At 39.1% G+C, this 16,566-nt stretch overlaps 2 protein-coding genes across 2 annotated transcripts in view; one reads left to right on the top strand and one right to left on the bottom strand.

Annotated features, from left to right (window-relative positions):
• Nucleotides 1–16,566, top strand: part of fat3a (FAT atypical cadherin 3a) — a 194,875-nt gene that overhangs the window by 53,589 nt on the left and 124,720 nt on the right. The window lies entirely within an intron of this gene.
• On the bottom strand, nt 11,562–13,433 carry LOC128360751 (SCAN domain-containing protein 3-like). The gene has a single exon (XM_053321248.1). It carries the CDS (start codon nt 13,431–13,433, stop codon nt 11,562–11,564), a length of 1,872 nt encoding a protein of 623 aa, XP_053177223.1.

Raw genomic sequence — 16,566 nt, forward strand, 5'->3', positions numbered from 1 at the left:
ATCTGTTCTCTAATTCTCCACTGCCCATTCTCTCTCTCTCCTCTCTTTCAGAGGCTTGTGCTGGGTAAACAGGGGGGTTCTCATGTTCCACAGCAGCTGGATGGGGGAGGAGTGACAGTGTGTGAAACACTGCTTCATTCTCAGCTGCCATTTTGTCCTTGTAGCCCCCTATTTGATTAACATCAGTTGTGTGTGTGTGGGTGGAGGGGTGGATGTGTGTATGAGATAGAGACAGAATGGGATCAGCCACATAATGCAGATTGTGATTTGTGACTGCATGCTTCTCTCAAACCCACCCACACACACACACACACACACACACACACACACACACACACACACACACACACTCTCTCCTGTAAATGTCTCTGGTTGACTAAATGCTGGTTCAACCAAAGATCTTAACCACGTTAGTCTAAAGTATTTTTAAAAATGAAAAATGTCCTGTGTGGTTTCCTTCAGTGAGTGGGTTAGGGTTAGGATCATGGTATGAGCATGTATATTGAAAGTATTAAGCAGGTCAAAGGAATGTTCTACTCTGCTTCATGTCCTGTAATATATTTGAAGAGCTCATCCAGCACGCGCATAGAAGTTACAAATATGCAGTTAAATTAAGATTATGTGAATGTAGTCAATATATGCAGAACTTGATTCATTACTACTTTCTGAAAAATGTCTTTTTCAACTTGATGTGATTTAGTTCAAAGTGCCATCTTCAGATAGTTTGATTTGTTTGACCAACAGTCCAAACCCCAAATGTATTCAGTTTACAAAGATATAACACAGACAAACCAGAAAATCCTCATGTTTGAGAAGCTGGAGCTGATATATGCTGGACATTGTTGATTGATACATTACTTAAATATATATTTTCCTATAAATAACTGATATATTATCAGTTGATAAATCAGTTGTTTCACCATGACATTATTCAGCCTTTAAACATCTTCTCTTTGACTGACAGAATCACAGGCTGAATTGAGGAAATCAGAATAATTAAATCAAAAAAAGCTGTAACACAGATTGCATGGCTTACAGTACAGTACAGTACAGTATATTACAGTACAGTACAGTATAATACAGTACAGTATATTACAGTACAGTACAGTATAATACAGTACAGTATATTTCAGTACAGTACAGTATATTACAGTACAGTACAGTATATTACAGTATATTTCAGTACAGTACAGTATATTACAGTACAGTACAGTATAATACAGTACAGTACAGTATAATACAGTACAGTATATTACAGTACAGTACAGTATATTACAGTATATTACAGTATATTTCAGTACAGTACAGTATATTACAGTACAGTACAGTATATTACAGTACAGTACAGTATAATACAGTACAGTATATTACAGTACAGTACAGTATATTACAGTATATTTCAGTACAGTACAGTATATTACAGTACAGTACAGTATATTACAGTACAGTACAGTATATTACGGTATAATACAGTACAGTACAGTATATTACAGTACAGTACAGTATATTTCAGTACAGTACAGTATATTACAGTATAGTACAGTATATTACAGTACAGTATATTTCAGTACAGAATATTACAGTACAGTACAGTATATTTCAGTACAGTACAGTATATTACAGTATATTACAGTACAGTACAGTATATTTCAGTACAGTACAGTACAGTATATTTCAGTACAGTACAGTATATTACAGTACAGTACAGTATATTACAGTACAGTACAGTATATTACAGTATATTTCAGTACAGTACAATATATTACAGTACAGTATATTACAGTATATTACAGTACAGTACAGTATATTACAGTACAGTATATTACAGTATATTACAGTACAGTACAGTATATTACAGTACAGTACAGTATATTACAGTACAGTACAGTATATTACAGTGCTGTACAGTATATTACAGTACATCACAGTATATTACAGTACTGTACAGTATATTACAGTACAGTACAGTATATTACAGTATATTACAGTACAGTACAGTATAATTCAGTACAGTATATTACAGTACAGTACAGTATATTACAGTATATTACAGTACAGTACAGTATATTACAGTACAGTACAGTATATTACAGTATATTACAGTACAGTACAGTATATTACAGTATATTACAGTACAGTACAGTATATTACAGTACAGTACAGTATATTACAGTATATTACAGTACAGTACAGTATATTACAGTATATTACAGTACAGTATATTACAGTACAGTACAGTATATTACAGTATATTACAGTACAGTACAGTATATTACAGTACAGTACAGTATATTACAGTACAGTATATTACAGTACAGTACAGTATATTACAGTATATTACAGTACAGTACAGTATATTTCAGTACAGTACAGTATATTACAGTACAGTGCATTACAGTACTGTACAGTACAGTGCTAAAAGCTGATGGAGATTTAAGAATGTAATGTGTTCTTTTAAATAAGTACATAGGAGAGTTTTACAGAGAGTTAATTAATTGACAATAAAATAAAATAAAATACACCTCTGTTTACCCTAAAAAAGAAAAAAAAGCCCTGATTCTTCTGCCCTCTGAATCTTACAACCATGCCAGCTTTAGAAAGCTGGGCACATTTCAACAACAAATTCAATTTAAAAATCTTTTTTTTTTTTAAATCTCTGAGACACTTATTTCACCATGTAATAAATAACAGCTCATTCATGTCACTATGATAAGTCAGATGTATCTACACAGAATTCAGGAACTTGTCTTTGCTTGAAGAACTGCGTTATTTAATTTTATTGTCCATCCAGCTCTGCACCAATCAGCATTGTGTCTGCTCCCTCACTCAAGTTTAAAAAAACATCTTAGACATTCATTTAAACAAATCCTCAATGCTTAGGAGTAAGTGTTGATCCAGCAAGCCGCCATGTTTACAGAACCCTAACCCTTCCAGTCTTTCCTCTGGTTCTCTGCTCATAATCATGGTCATTCTCATTATTCTCAAGCTAACCTGTAGAGACTGCTTGTACAAAAATGTGGAAAACATTTCATATTGTGCCATTTTTTCTCTTTCTTAGACTTCAATCCACACTAAATGTTAGCACTAAGAAAGAGCTATTATCATTACTTACTACATGCACCTGCTACCTTGTGGCACATGTGTGAGATTAAACATGGAACTGAGTGTTGCAGCAGTTGACTGTTCCCCACTTGTTGAATTATTTTATGTGTGATATTGCATACATTACATATTGCATATTTAATTGTATATGAAACTGTACTAATATTAAGATAATTATTTCAACCATATTTCCGAGTCATAATAAACTCTTTACATAGGCAGCATACATAATTCTGTATCTGAACATTGTATATGAATCCACTGCTGAAAATAGTTTCTAAGATTTCCTCCTGTCTGAGTAATGTCCAGCTGAAATTATTTACTCTTTTAAGAAATCTGAAACTCTGTATTAGACAGACAATTAAAAATGTATCTTCCTTAGATTTATGTCTTCAGTAGGAGCCGGTGGGATTGAAACACAAAGTATTGAGAGGCAGACAAACACATTGGTTGTGGTCTTTTCGGGGGAATTTGGTGACTTTAAAGACTGTGTAAAATGAATTCAGACATTTTCACATTCTAAAAAAGGTGTAAAAAGCATTTCAACCATTTAGATTTAAATTGTGGAGCTAGGCTTCACAAACTGTGTTTCAACATTTCTGTGTTCAGGATTTAGTGGGCGGGTCTGAAAATCATAAACCCACCCCTGCTGCTGTAGATGTATAAATACATTCAGCACACACTACTACTACTACAGTCTACAGTTAGCTGAATTAGCTGCTGAGCTAGCAGCCGAGTTAGCCACCGAGCTAGCAGCTGAGTTAGCAGCAGAAAGCTCTCAGACGTAGCGTCCATGTTTCTGGTAAAGGTGGTGACTTTGATTGACAGGTGACACTTGGTAGGGGGCGGGGTTTCAGTGGACACAGCGGAGAAAAAGGCTGAGTTTTACACAACTTTGAAGCCTAATTTCATATATTTGGTGATTTTTTTAATCATTCAAATTTGGCAGGGTGGTTAACAACACACTTTTCTGTGGTATGTCAAACTCAGAACACATTTTTATTCTTACTCTACATGGACTTTAAGAAACATTTACTGTAGATAACACCAGCCTTGTTCTCTTGTGGGTTCAGTGCATCATATCCAGTGTGGCTGCTGGGCAGATGATGTTCATGTAGAGAACATAAGCAGAGTTTGTCAGTTGCAGTTTCAGTTCACACAGTTGTTGTGAGAGCAGCCGGATGGAAATGTGACCCTCCTCCTATTCAACCCTCCTATTGATTCTGTGAAGCTTCAAACCTCCCTCAGTGGAAGGAGGGTGTGAGTTACCCCATGGTAATCAAGAACACACACATTCACACACATTCACACACACAACTCATTTCTGTGGCCCTTAGTAGTTGCTTAATAAGTGTTTGTCTGTTGATGCATATATAGGAGCCAATTAAAATCATTAGCAGTATTGACTGGACTTTCACAGATTGGAGAGAGTGAGGGGGGGGGGGCAAAAGAGTGAAAGCAAACTCTACAGAGTGAGAGAAGAGGTTTATTATCACCTGTGTTTACACACTGAAAGTTCATTACCACCCACACTGACACTCTCTCTGAGGTGGAGAGTGAGAGGATGAGAAGGAAGGGGAGGGGGGGTGAGAGAAGAAAGGGGGGGAGATGAAGAATGGAGGGAGAGATGGAGAAAGACACAAAAATGAACAAAGGCAATAGGTAAAAAGAGGGAAAGAAGGATGGAAGGCAGAGGAACATTTGTAGTAGAAAAAGAAGGAGGGACGATAGAGGAACAGAAGAGAAGAAATGCACATTTGAGAAGGAGGGAGGAGTGTGTCACCATGGCATGAGAGCAGTGGAAGCTGACAATACAAAGTGTTAAAGGAACACTGCAGGGGTGTGTGTGTGTGTGTGTGTGTGTGTGTGTGTGTGTGTGTGTGTGAATGCTGACAGAAGGAATTCTTCTTTTGTGCCTCTTACTGTACCAGTGCTGAGGAGCTCGCTGGCAACTTCCTATTGGCCAAGAGAATGTTCAGAAAAGGATTTTTGAATGTGATTGGTCGGCAGTGTCTCTCTCTCTCTCCCTCTCTCTCTCTCTCTCTCTCTCTCTCTCTCGCTCTCTCTCTCTCTCTCTCTCTCTCTCTCTCTCTCTCTCTCTCTCTCTCTCTCTCTCTCTCTGTCTCTGTGTTGTTGAATATCATATCGGTGTTTTCAGCCAGTAGTCCAGGCTAAACAGCTGAATCATTCAGATCATTCAAACCTGGTTGATATTAACTGATTTATATTATTACATTATTTTACTGAATTTTCTCAATAACTGGAGCAACAGAAAACAGTATACTGTATTACTGCTGCAATGCTAATCAGAGTCAGAGAAACAGAATACTTGAACACATGTCCTCTACTGTGTGCTGCATATAACAGAGTAACCATCAGTCTATGTCAGCACAATGTGAATGAGTCCTGTTTTATTATTAATGTGTCATTTGCATTGGTGATGATGAAGTACATACCAGTTTTCAGTCTGTTAAGGACAACATAATGCTATATTATATTGCATTTGAACAGTTAATAGCCTATGTGTGGTATCATTAGTGTGCTATGAATATAGCACAATGAATTTGAGTTTTTTAAAGACTTGGTTCACTTGGTCAAGTAAACCATACAGATTTCCATGCCAATATTTTCCTAAATTTCCTAAAATAATCCCTAGGGGTCTCTGCATGGTTTAGAATAGAATGTGTTATTGTAATAGTTGGGTTTATCATCACTTTTCTTTTCTTCTTTTTCCTAAAACAGTCACCTGCTGTCACTGAAAATGAGTTTTGGGGGAAATGAGTGTGGCTGAACCAAAACAATGAGCTGTAAGACACTGAAAAGCCCCACAGAAAATTACACCTAGTTATCTGATCCATTTTTTGTTTTAAATCTTAATTAGTGAATCTTTAAGAAACAGTGAAATGGAGATCAGAGAATTTGGTCCCTCAGGATTGTTGCTGTTATTGTTTTGACCCAGTTGCTGAACCTGCTGCAGCTTTTTTGGAATACTTGAAAGGTCAAGACATGCAAATATTGTGATTGTTTGTTTGCATTCATCATCAGAGTATAAAAATGTACTATACTTGGAATTTAGTTCTTTATTTTATTTTATTTTATTTGATGTGGTTCTGAATTGAATTGTAGTATCTGGGGAAAAATGACTTAGTAAAGTCTGTGAGCATATTCTGGTTTGTGAGCTTTTGTGTAAAACAAGGAGTTTGTGACATTACCTGCTGGACTTTATCAGACTGATAGATAATGTAAAAATCCAGACTTGTTTCCGTCGTGTGCTGAGTACAAGACTGTGATGATGTGAAGGAGTGTTGATTTGTGTTTGATTTCACTATTAATTGCTCAACCATTATTCTGAGCTAGTTTACGTACACACCAAGGTGTGTGTGTGTGTGTGTGTGTGTGTGTGTGTGTGTGTGTGTGTGTGTGTGTGTGTGTGTGTGTGTGTGTGTGTGTGTGTGTGTGTGTGTGTGTGTGTGTGTGCACATGAGTGTGTACACTACCGGTCAAAAGTTTTTGAACACCCCTATTTTTCCAGTTTTTTATTGAAAAAATGTTTTCAAGCTTTCCATCTTGATGTTTTTTCCTAAGGTAGTTGTGTCATAGCTTGGACTTATGGTCATTATCTTGCTGTACGATGAACCCCTGACCAACTACGTGCATACCAGAGGCTACTGCATGGCATTGCTGCAGAATGCTATGGTGGCCGACCATGGATCCAGAAAAACAGCCCCAGGCCATCATGCTTCCTCCTCCATATTTAACAGTTAATGTAACACACTGAGGAAACATCCTTTCGCCTACTCAACGGTGTACAAAACTCGTGTACTCGGTGTACAAAATGCATGATAGAATATTTAAAATTTTGATTCATCAGTCCATAAAAGCTCCTTCCAGTCTTCTTGTACATGTTCATGACTTTCCCTCTACAAGTCTAATTAAGAAGGTGTCCTTTACCTTAAACCACAGGCACCAAAAGCCATTAGCACATCTCTTACAGATAAGTCTTTACTTGTACCGGTGTTACTGTAGAAAGGAGGGAGATTCAGTTTCCTGTTACCAAGGCAGTTCAAAAAGCAAAAGAGCATTAGACAGATGCTAGATTTTCTAGGCTGATACTAATATAGATATTCAAGCATTTAACATTTTCTGATAATAATATATGATGTCTTTGTTTGTTTTTTTACATAAATGAAAAATGAAATGACAATTATGATAATGATACCTTCAGTGTAGTCATCAAAGAACTACAACATCATTTGTCATTTCTTTTATAGAAGTGATCAGCATTACAGCTGCCTGTGTGCTACTGAATGCCCTCTGGGTTTGAAGCATTTTTTAAGTGATTTTTAAAAATCCTATCACTCCTTTCATCGCTTCATACTGTATCACCAGAGACTGAGCTTTAGCTCCATTTTGTTCTGAGGAAACAGCATACTTTTCATGTTTTTTCCAATAATGGACTGTAGCTGACTGTGCACCAATCTAATGCGGTAATTTTAAAACTGTAATTATGTAGAAGTGCCAGGAATAATGGTTATTTTCTATAGATGGTTAACCTCTTTAGGTTGCCTGCCCTTCAGAAAAATGACAAACAAAACAAAAACAAGCATGAATATAGTCATATAGTCACAGCTAAACAAACATAAGACAAACATGGAACAACTGATAACGCCATTAGCAAAAAATGCTCCTCCGTCTAAGCACTGCTCATGCCCGCAGTCACCTATCTTTAATTTCACACTATCCACACTACACATCAAATAAAAGCTGAAATTTCACTGATTCCAGCAGTGTAACCCATGACTGTCTGAGTAAAACTCGCGGAATAAAAATCCAAACAAATTTACCATTGTAAATGTACAATTACAAATTATGTCTTACCTTCGCTGGTTAAAAGTTGTGTCTGGTTGTATAATATTCCTAGTAACAGCTACTCCAGTGTCTCTGAATCATTTTTAATGGATTCAAGCCGTTTTCCATAAATGTTTCTGGCATGGAGGATGAATAGTCTCCACCTAGTGGTTGAATTATGCAATTGTGACAGATTTATCCAACTGCACTACTTTCTAGAGGGCATGAACTTTCATTAGAGGTGTGAACTGTCCGTATTGACCAATGGGTTCTCAAGATATTGATGCGCTTCATGAAAATATTGTTTGGATTACCTGATACACAGCACATCAGGTGGAAATTCAATATTTAATTTATGATGTGTTCAATCTCAATTTATTCTGACCCAGTAACATATATGTTGATGCTTTTACCTCTACAGATATCTCACAAGTGTTATCTTTATTATTACACAAATATTATTCATATAGACCTTGTAGTTACAGAGTTATACTATATTCATGTTGGGTATGTCATTTTCGAGTCAAAGGCCTAGGGAGGGTTAATGACCTGGTACTTCAGTCAAAGGGGCATAGAGGTCGACCTTTATGTAGACCCTCTTAACAGTCCAATTTCCCACCAAAAGTCAGATTATTTGTTTTCCTAACCTAGTTGTTTTAAAAAACCACAATTGTTCCCTAACCCTAACCTTAATATAACTAAACTATAAACTATATGCTTCTACTATGCCCCCCCCCCCCCCCCCCCCCCCGCTACATGCACTCAGATTAACCACTGAGAGATGTTATTGTCATGATCCTCACTGGCTTCCCACAAATGATCACTGATTATGTTCAATAGAGTGCCTGGCCAAGCTTGAAGGGTCTGAACCTGAGCTGTTTTCTCTCTGCAGCAGCCTTGTATTGAAATACAGGAAACAGAATAGCATTTAGTTTCTGTTTGCAAACTGGTTAAGTAGGATTAAGTATTTTTTCCCTGTTTCTATTAATTAGGGGTTTTACTCACTCTGTGTCAGGTAACCCTGAGACAAAACAACTCAGGTTAGGCACTAACTTAACCATGCATCCATCCATGTTTGTGTGTGAGTTGTTGACTAAGGCAGGGGTATATTGTATTCCTGAGCATCCATTGGGACAGATGTTCTTAGCTAGAATGAATCAGCAATGAACATGCAAAGAGAGATTGCTGTAAGGAAGGTCATTGGTTTGTTTTCAGGTGGGGAGAACACTATTAGGGCTTCCCCCTAAACTGTTGATGGTTCAGGTTAGAAAGCCACTGACTCAAACCTCATGTTGTCATCCAAAGAATAGTTTTTTGGTCCACAGAGCAACACAGAATAACATTTATTTGTATAATAACTAATTTAGTTTTTGCTTTGTACACCAATATCTTCTGAAGTACTCATACTTTGAGGTCTCCATTGCATTTCCCGGCAATTCCATTTGAAATGAGTTTTTCTTTGATGCTTTTTTCATTCCTTTTCATCAAATAAATTGACTTTATGATGGATCAAAACTAGCAGATATTGTGAAATTGTTAGTAAAACACTCCTGAATGTTTTGGGTTTTTCTCTCTCTCGTGCTCCATCACGGTTCAAGCCAACCAGGCCCTCTCAGGCAGTCTACAGTCTATCGCAGAAGTGCACAGCTAGCCAGCCATAGGAACCTGAGCCACCTCTCACTGAGCCTCCAGTTTTATGCAATCATGAACAAGTGTTGTCCAGTCCTTTCCAGAATGTGAAATACTGTTATGTGTTGTGAAATGTGGTTGTGTTTCCTGATATGTTGTGTTTTGGAAATGTTGATGTTTTGTGAAACATTTGTTTGTTGTGTTTTGACCCTCAGGGACAGTGTAGTTGCTAAACGTGAACATAAATGTGTTGTGTGGTGAAGATCAGGGCAGCTATAAGGAATCAGGCACTGAAGATGTTTGATTGATTTCCTATATATATCTATAATACTTAAATGTATAATGAATGTGTTTAAAACAGATGGATCTTGTAGGGAATTGAAACCAGCAGTTGATTGATTGGAGCCCCCCCCCCTTCAGAGGGGCCCGTAGCATCTGACATGTTTACTGTTGTCTTCACACACACTGTGAGTTATAATGGGCGGATAACGAACTATTTTCAGCCTTCTGCTATACATTCTGTCTCACTATCTCACTATGTGTGTGCTGCTTTGTCTGCTAACAAAGTTAGGATGAAACCAACAGCCTCTCACCACAGAGAATGAGAGAGAGAGAGAGAGAGAGAGAGAGTGTGTGTGTGTGTGTGTGTGTGTGAGAGGCCCCTTGAGAAATAATTCATATGCAGCATCATAATCTCACACACACTACTATACTCATACAAACACACTACTATACTCTCACACACTACTATACACTCACACACACTACTATACTCTCACACACTACTATACTCATACAAACACACTACTATACTCTCACACACTACTATACTCTCACACACACTACTATACTCTCACACACTACTATACTCTCACACACACTACTATACACTCACACACACTACTATACTCATACAAACACACTACTATACTCTCACACACACTACTATACTCATACAAACACACTACTATACTCTCACACACTACTATACTCATACAAACACACTACTATACTCTCACACACTACTATACTCATACAAACACACTACTATACTCTCACACACTACTATACTCATACAAACACACTACTATACTCTCACACACACTACTATACTCTCACACACACTACTATACTCACACAAAAACCCTACTATACTCACAGACAATACTATACCCCTCTGTCATAGACTATAGTATAATTGTGTATGTGAGAGAGTATAGTGGTGTTTGTGTATGAGTATAGTAGTGTATATGTCATAGGTCGGCAATAGGCGGCCCGCAGGCCAGATGTGGCAAAAACATCTGGCCCGCGAGATTGTTTAGACTAGACTAGAAAATGAAAAAAAAATATATATAAAAATTTAAAAATCGGACTACCAGTCTCAAAAGTGCTCTTTATTTAGAAACTTCATTTTCCAAAACAGAAAAATCACCTCAATCGAAAAATAATGCTTATTTGTTTTATCTGGATACTAGAGTGAATAAGCACGTCAGCGAGGTGCAGCGTGAACACTCAACATGCAAAAACAGTAAATCAGTGGACAGCGACTGGTGCTGAAATTCCGAATTAGTCCCTAAAACAGTTGTCATTCAAACAAAGGACATAGGCTTCACATTAGCCTTGTGAAAATTAAAACACGACTTCTTTTAAACAGGCCAGACATCAAACATAGGCCTTTACAACTGTGAAAAGTAAAACACGAGTTTTAAACATAGTGTACTGAAGTTATTTAGGCATTTATATGACTGTGGTGGCACCAAAAATGTGAACTGATAACAATGCAATTGCAAATCGGAGCAAATCAGAACAAAAAAGAACGAAGCAAAAAAGCTGAATCCACTCGACCATGGGCTGGAAGTGCTCAAAGCTCCTGAAACGACAGAGCAGACGTGCTACATTTACTGTAGGCCTGAATTAGGCTGAGACGTTCATTCAAAATACAGTTCAGATTTTAGACACAACAACTGGTTTAGACTACTCACCTAGTGTGAAAAGTGGCATCTCCCGCTGGTCACTATCTGCTGGATATCTGGTGAAATAGACGTCACTTTAATCCTCAGGCAGTTCTCGAGATTTTTGTGAGTCAGTCTATTCCTCTCGTGCGTTTTTATTGCATTCATAGCTGAGAAGGAAGACTCGCAGACGTATGTGGAAGGGAACATTGTCTGAATGTAAAGTGCCATTGTCTTGAGGTTGCTGTATTCCTTGGAGCATAGTAGGCCGACCCAAAAGGCGCTCACAGACTCCGCACTTCGGAGCGCATCTCGCACAACTGAGGTGGTTTGGAAGTCAATAATTTCCATTTCCAGCGCAGCCTGATCTAAAGAGGGGATCATTTCTTTCGCCAGGGAGGAGAAGTTGTCGGCTGGTTTTACTGAAGGGTCACGTACAAAGTGAATGATGTCTTTTGGGATGGAGTAGTCATCAAACTGAGAAGTGAAGTTGGCCCGTAGCCTCTTGATGAAGTCAACCATCAGCTCCGTCACTTGTCCCGCTGTCTTCAGTGTGCTGAAATGCAGGAGCCTGCCGGTAGATATGTCTGCCTCAAGCATCTCAAGCTTCCTCGTGAATGACTCCAGTTTTTCAACCATATCCACGATGGTTTTGTCTCTCCCCTGTAGCTGAAAGTTAAGCTGGTTTAGGTGGCCAAATATGTCAGATAAAAACGCTACATTGGACATGAACTTTTCATCTTCCAGCAGGATAAGGTGGTCAGCTGCTGCCTTGTTCTTGCTCATTCTAAGGAACGCTTTGATCTCATTAAGTAGCGCACAGAAGCGATCCAGTGCTTTCCCCTTGCTCAACCAGCGCACATCATTGTGAAGCAGCAAGTCATCGTGGGCAGCATCTTCCAACTCAGCCACAAGTTGTCGGAAAAGCCTATGCTGGGTGCTTGATGTACCTCTGACAAAATGAATGACTTTCATCACTTTGTCCATGACATCCTTTAGCTCGCCACTCAGTCTGGCACAAAGGACACTTTGGTGGATGAGGCAGTGCAGCCCATGCATTTGGGGGGCGAGTTCTTTCAGCCTGCTTACCAGACCTCTGTGTTTTCCCATCATAGCAGGAGCCCCGTCTGTCACGATTAGGTTAACCCTCTGAAATGTTAATGAATATAACTGAAACAACTCTTCCAGTTTCGCAAATATAGCATCTCCAGTGGTGTGCCCTTCTAGTGGACTTAGAGACAGCAGCTCTTCCTTGAAATTTTTCCCATCAAAATATCTCACATAAACGCACAACTGGGCTACATCTGTGTTGTCAGTGCTCTCGTCAATGGCTAAGGAAAAGTAGTTTGCGTGACTGACACCGGTGATGATTTCACCCTGCACCCTGTCGGACAGCGCTTCTACGCGGCGGGCAGCAGACCTCGCAGAGAGGGACATCTGTTTCACTGACCCGATCACACCATCCATCGACTTGTCGGTAGCAAACTCCTCCAAAACCACCACCATCATCTCCTTGAAGACCTCTGCATCAGTGAATGGTTTGTTGTGCTTTGCTAGCAACCAGGACGCTTTTAGAGATGCACTTGTTACCTTCTGTTGGGATGTGAGGCCTCGCAGCAGGATCCTGTTGCTGTGTGCAAATCCACCTTTCAGGGCTTCGATTTTTTGCTTTCGCGCCTCTGTCTTCTGAGGGAATGCAACCTTGAAGTTAGCATGCTTCGTTTCGTGGTGTCGTTTAATATTATACTCTTTACATACAGAGACACCCTCGTTACAGATCAGGCATGTGGGCTTTGCATTAACGAAACTGGGTAGGATGAAGGCATAGTTCTCTGTCCATTCATGATTAAAGATCCTGTTTTCGTTGTCAACCTTTCTCTTGAGATTTTTTGATAGTGACATTTTTGACAGCTAACCGCAACTAGTGAAAGTGTTTTTTTAAATTAAAACGGCATATAATTAATAGCGCCCCCAGTGGTCAGTTTTGGTAGTGGCCCGCCATCTAATGGCTTGGAAAATATCTGGCCCGTGGCCAAACTTAATTGCCAACCCCTGGTATATGTGATACTATGATGCTGTGTGAGAGACCAAGTATGAATTATTTCTCAAGGGGCCTCTCATATCTGTGTGTGGCAAACATTGCAGACACAGGCTTGTAGTGTTTCCTTATATAGAAACAGCATGGCAATTATGCACTTAAGAATAAGAGCAGGGTAGCACAGAATTTAAATGATTTCAGTGTCCCAAATGTCTGCAGTTTTTTTTTCCGAAAGAATGTACAGTTTTAAGAAAAAATATTTCCACTTTAACTCTGCTGAGCCACCAGTGTGTCCAACATAATGAGCTAATGTGTCAGGCTAGGCTTTAGGGAATGCACAAGACATCTAGATATGTTTCCGTTTGAGGGAATGGTGCAGCTCACTGGGTGGGAATAGTTTAAGCCTCATATACCTTCACTGGACTTCTGGAACAAGCACATACAGAATATATGTCTGATGTTGTTATTGTAAAAATGCCACTGTGACTTCCGGTGATGCAAACAGACGAGTAAACACGTTTGGCTGGAGCTCCGGCACACCCATTTATTTTTCGACATTAATCATTTATTTTTAACAAACCAACTACGATAATACGGAGTATCTACTCCGTGTAATGTCTCTGGAGCACTTTTGGGGCAATTCAACCGGCAAAATGCCTCCGAAACAGACCAAGAAGACCGCTGCGGAGAAGCCGCTGCCCGGCCAATATGGCGACAACGCAGACAACACACCTGAATTGGAAACGGCGATTGCAAAAGTCATGGAGGTAATGACCGCTAATATCACCAGCATGATTGATGATAAACTGGACCGTATGCTGCACAGTATTAACAATAACATATCGCAGCGTCTTAACGCGATTGGTGACCGGTTCAACAAAGCCAAAGGGAGGATATTAGCGGTGGAAAATACTGCGACCAAGACAGAGAAGCAAGTCGCTATCTTAAACGAAGTCAGTTAAGGAGCTAACGGAGCGTCTTCAGGACCAGGAAAACCGCGGCCGCCGGAAGAACCTGAGGATCCTGGGATTATCTGAGAAAGTGGAGGGCAGCAACGCGGTTAAGTTTATGGAGCAGTGGATCCCCCGTGTTCTGGACATCGAGACCAAAGCAGATCGGATAAAGCTGCAGCGGGCTCACCGTATACCCGGCCCTGCTGCATCGAGGCTGCCCCGTGCGATGATCGTCAGATTCCACAACTTTTCCGATCGCCAGAGAGTTATGGAGGCTGCTCGACGTAAGAAGGAGGTTCTGTTCGAGGGAGTTAAAATATATTTCTTCCAAGACTTTGCTGCAGAGACGCTGAAGCGGAGACGGGAATTCGTGGCTGTTAAAAGGGAGCTGCAGAACATCCCCGGGGCGCGCTATGCCATGCTGTATCCAGCTTCACTCAGGGTCACGGTGAACGACTCCACGAAAACATTCCACACTCCGGGTGAAGTATCTGCATATATTGACTCTCTGAAACTGTCTTAGAAGCATTTATTGGGGTGAGTGTTATCATCGCCAGATTCAACTCTTCTGAGTGGGGCAGTTTGCTTTTTCTAGGAGAGATGGGACACTTATGTTACATTGCCTGATGTCCTATCTCATTAGGCAGTATTATTTAAGGTTGTTACGTAACTATAACAATTCTTACTCATTCCATTCGTTACAGTTTTTCTAACCCTGCATAAAAAAATTGCATATAAGGGTCTGTATTTGTTATGGTTATGGATATAATCGTATTTATGTTCTTATCTCTATGTGGCTAAGGGTGCGCCACCTCTGAGCTGATATGTTTGCATCTTTTGAAGGATTCAGGGTCCATCAACCCCAGATACCCTCTGTGGGTTTTATTTTTTTCCTAACTTTCTTTTGGTTTTTTTCTCCCAGGACCTAGTAAAGGTAGGTAAGGTTATATTCACTGTGTCTGGACTTGTAGACACATAGATGAATACTGGCAAGATGTAGAAAATCGACTACATTTAATCATTGACATTAAACCTAAAAAAGACCCATTGTGTCTACTGTTTGGACTGCCAGACACACAACTGAAAAGTGCACATTCCAAAAGACTCTTCTCTATTCTTACCTTTTGTGCAAGGAAGAATATATTGCTTAAGTGGATAGACTGTAAATCCCCCACTATAGCTGGATGGCATAAGGTTATTCTTGACATGTTACCCATGGAATACTACATACAGGTCCAGAGGTATGACTCAGGTTTTCTACAGGATCTGGTCCCCTTTTTTGACTTATATCATTCCATCGAGATCAGTGACAACAGTGTTCACAAGGACTATCTACCAGAGAGAAGCCATCACCAAGCTGAAGCTGCCATGTCACAACCTGCAGCACATTGTACTTAGGCTTGTTTTTTCTCTCAAATGTTTCTGAACACATTTCTCTTTTTTCTGTTTTTATGTAAGTGTATGCGTGTGTGTTGTAAATACACGTAGAAAGACATGAGAAGAAGCAATTCATACATACGTCCAATAACAGACCATACCAACATTTTGTGCATGATTTAGCACTTTTCCTACAAACAACATTTTTTGTAAATCAAGTTCTATTTATTCACTCTATTATTCCTGTGTAATGTGTTATTCTGCATACTTTCAAAATACTGTCTTTTCCACAATAAGTACACTTAACTATTTAATAACAATGATGTTTTAAGAGTTTCCAAGACTCTTAGACCTGTCAATTGCAAATTTAAACCAAACAGTGGTAATATTACAGTGTACTCTGTGAGATATCCCAGCAGCCCTGTGAAACCTACTGTACATTTTTTACCAAATGATACTTAAACAGCAGGAAATAGTGCACTTGTTGAGAAATGACTTACTAACTTGTCTTATGTTTTAAATGTGTTTCTTGATTTTACCTGCCAAATAGCCTTTGAGCTAATTCTGGCATATTTACAGATATGTTTATTAATATGCACTGTCCCTGACAAATAAACTAATAACATAAATAAATAAATACATATTTTCAGCAGAAGATTCATCGACA

The sequence above is a fragment of the Scomber japonicus genome, chromosome 6 (assembly GCF_027409825.1).
Source record: "Scomber japonicus isolate fScoJap1 chromosome 6, fScoJap1.pri, whole genome shotgun sequence".
Classification (NCBI taxonomy): Eukaryota; Metazoa; Chordata; class Actinopteri; order Scombriformes; family Scombridae; genus Scomber; species Scomber japonicus.

What these genes read in the sequence shown, in the direction of transcription:
- LOC128360751 (XM_053321248.1), bottom strand. Translation starts at nt 13,433, where the DNA reads ATGTCACTATCAAAAAATCTCAAGAGAAAGGTTGACAACGAAAACAGG.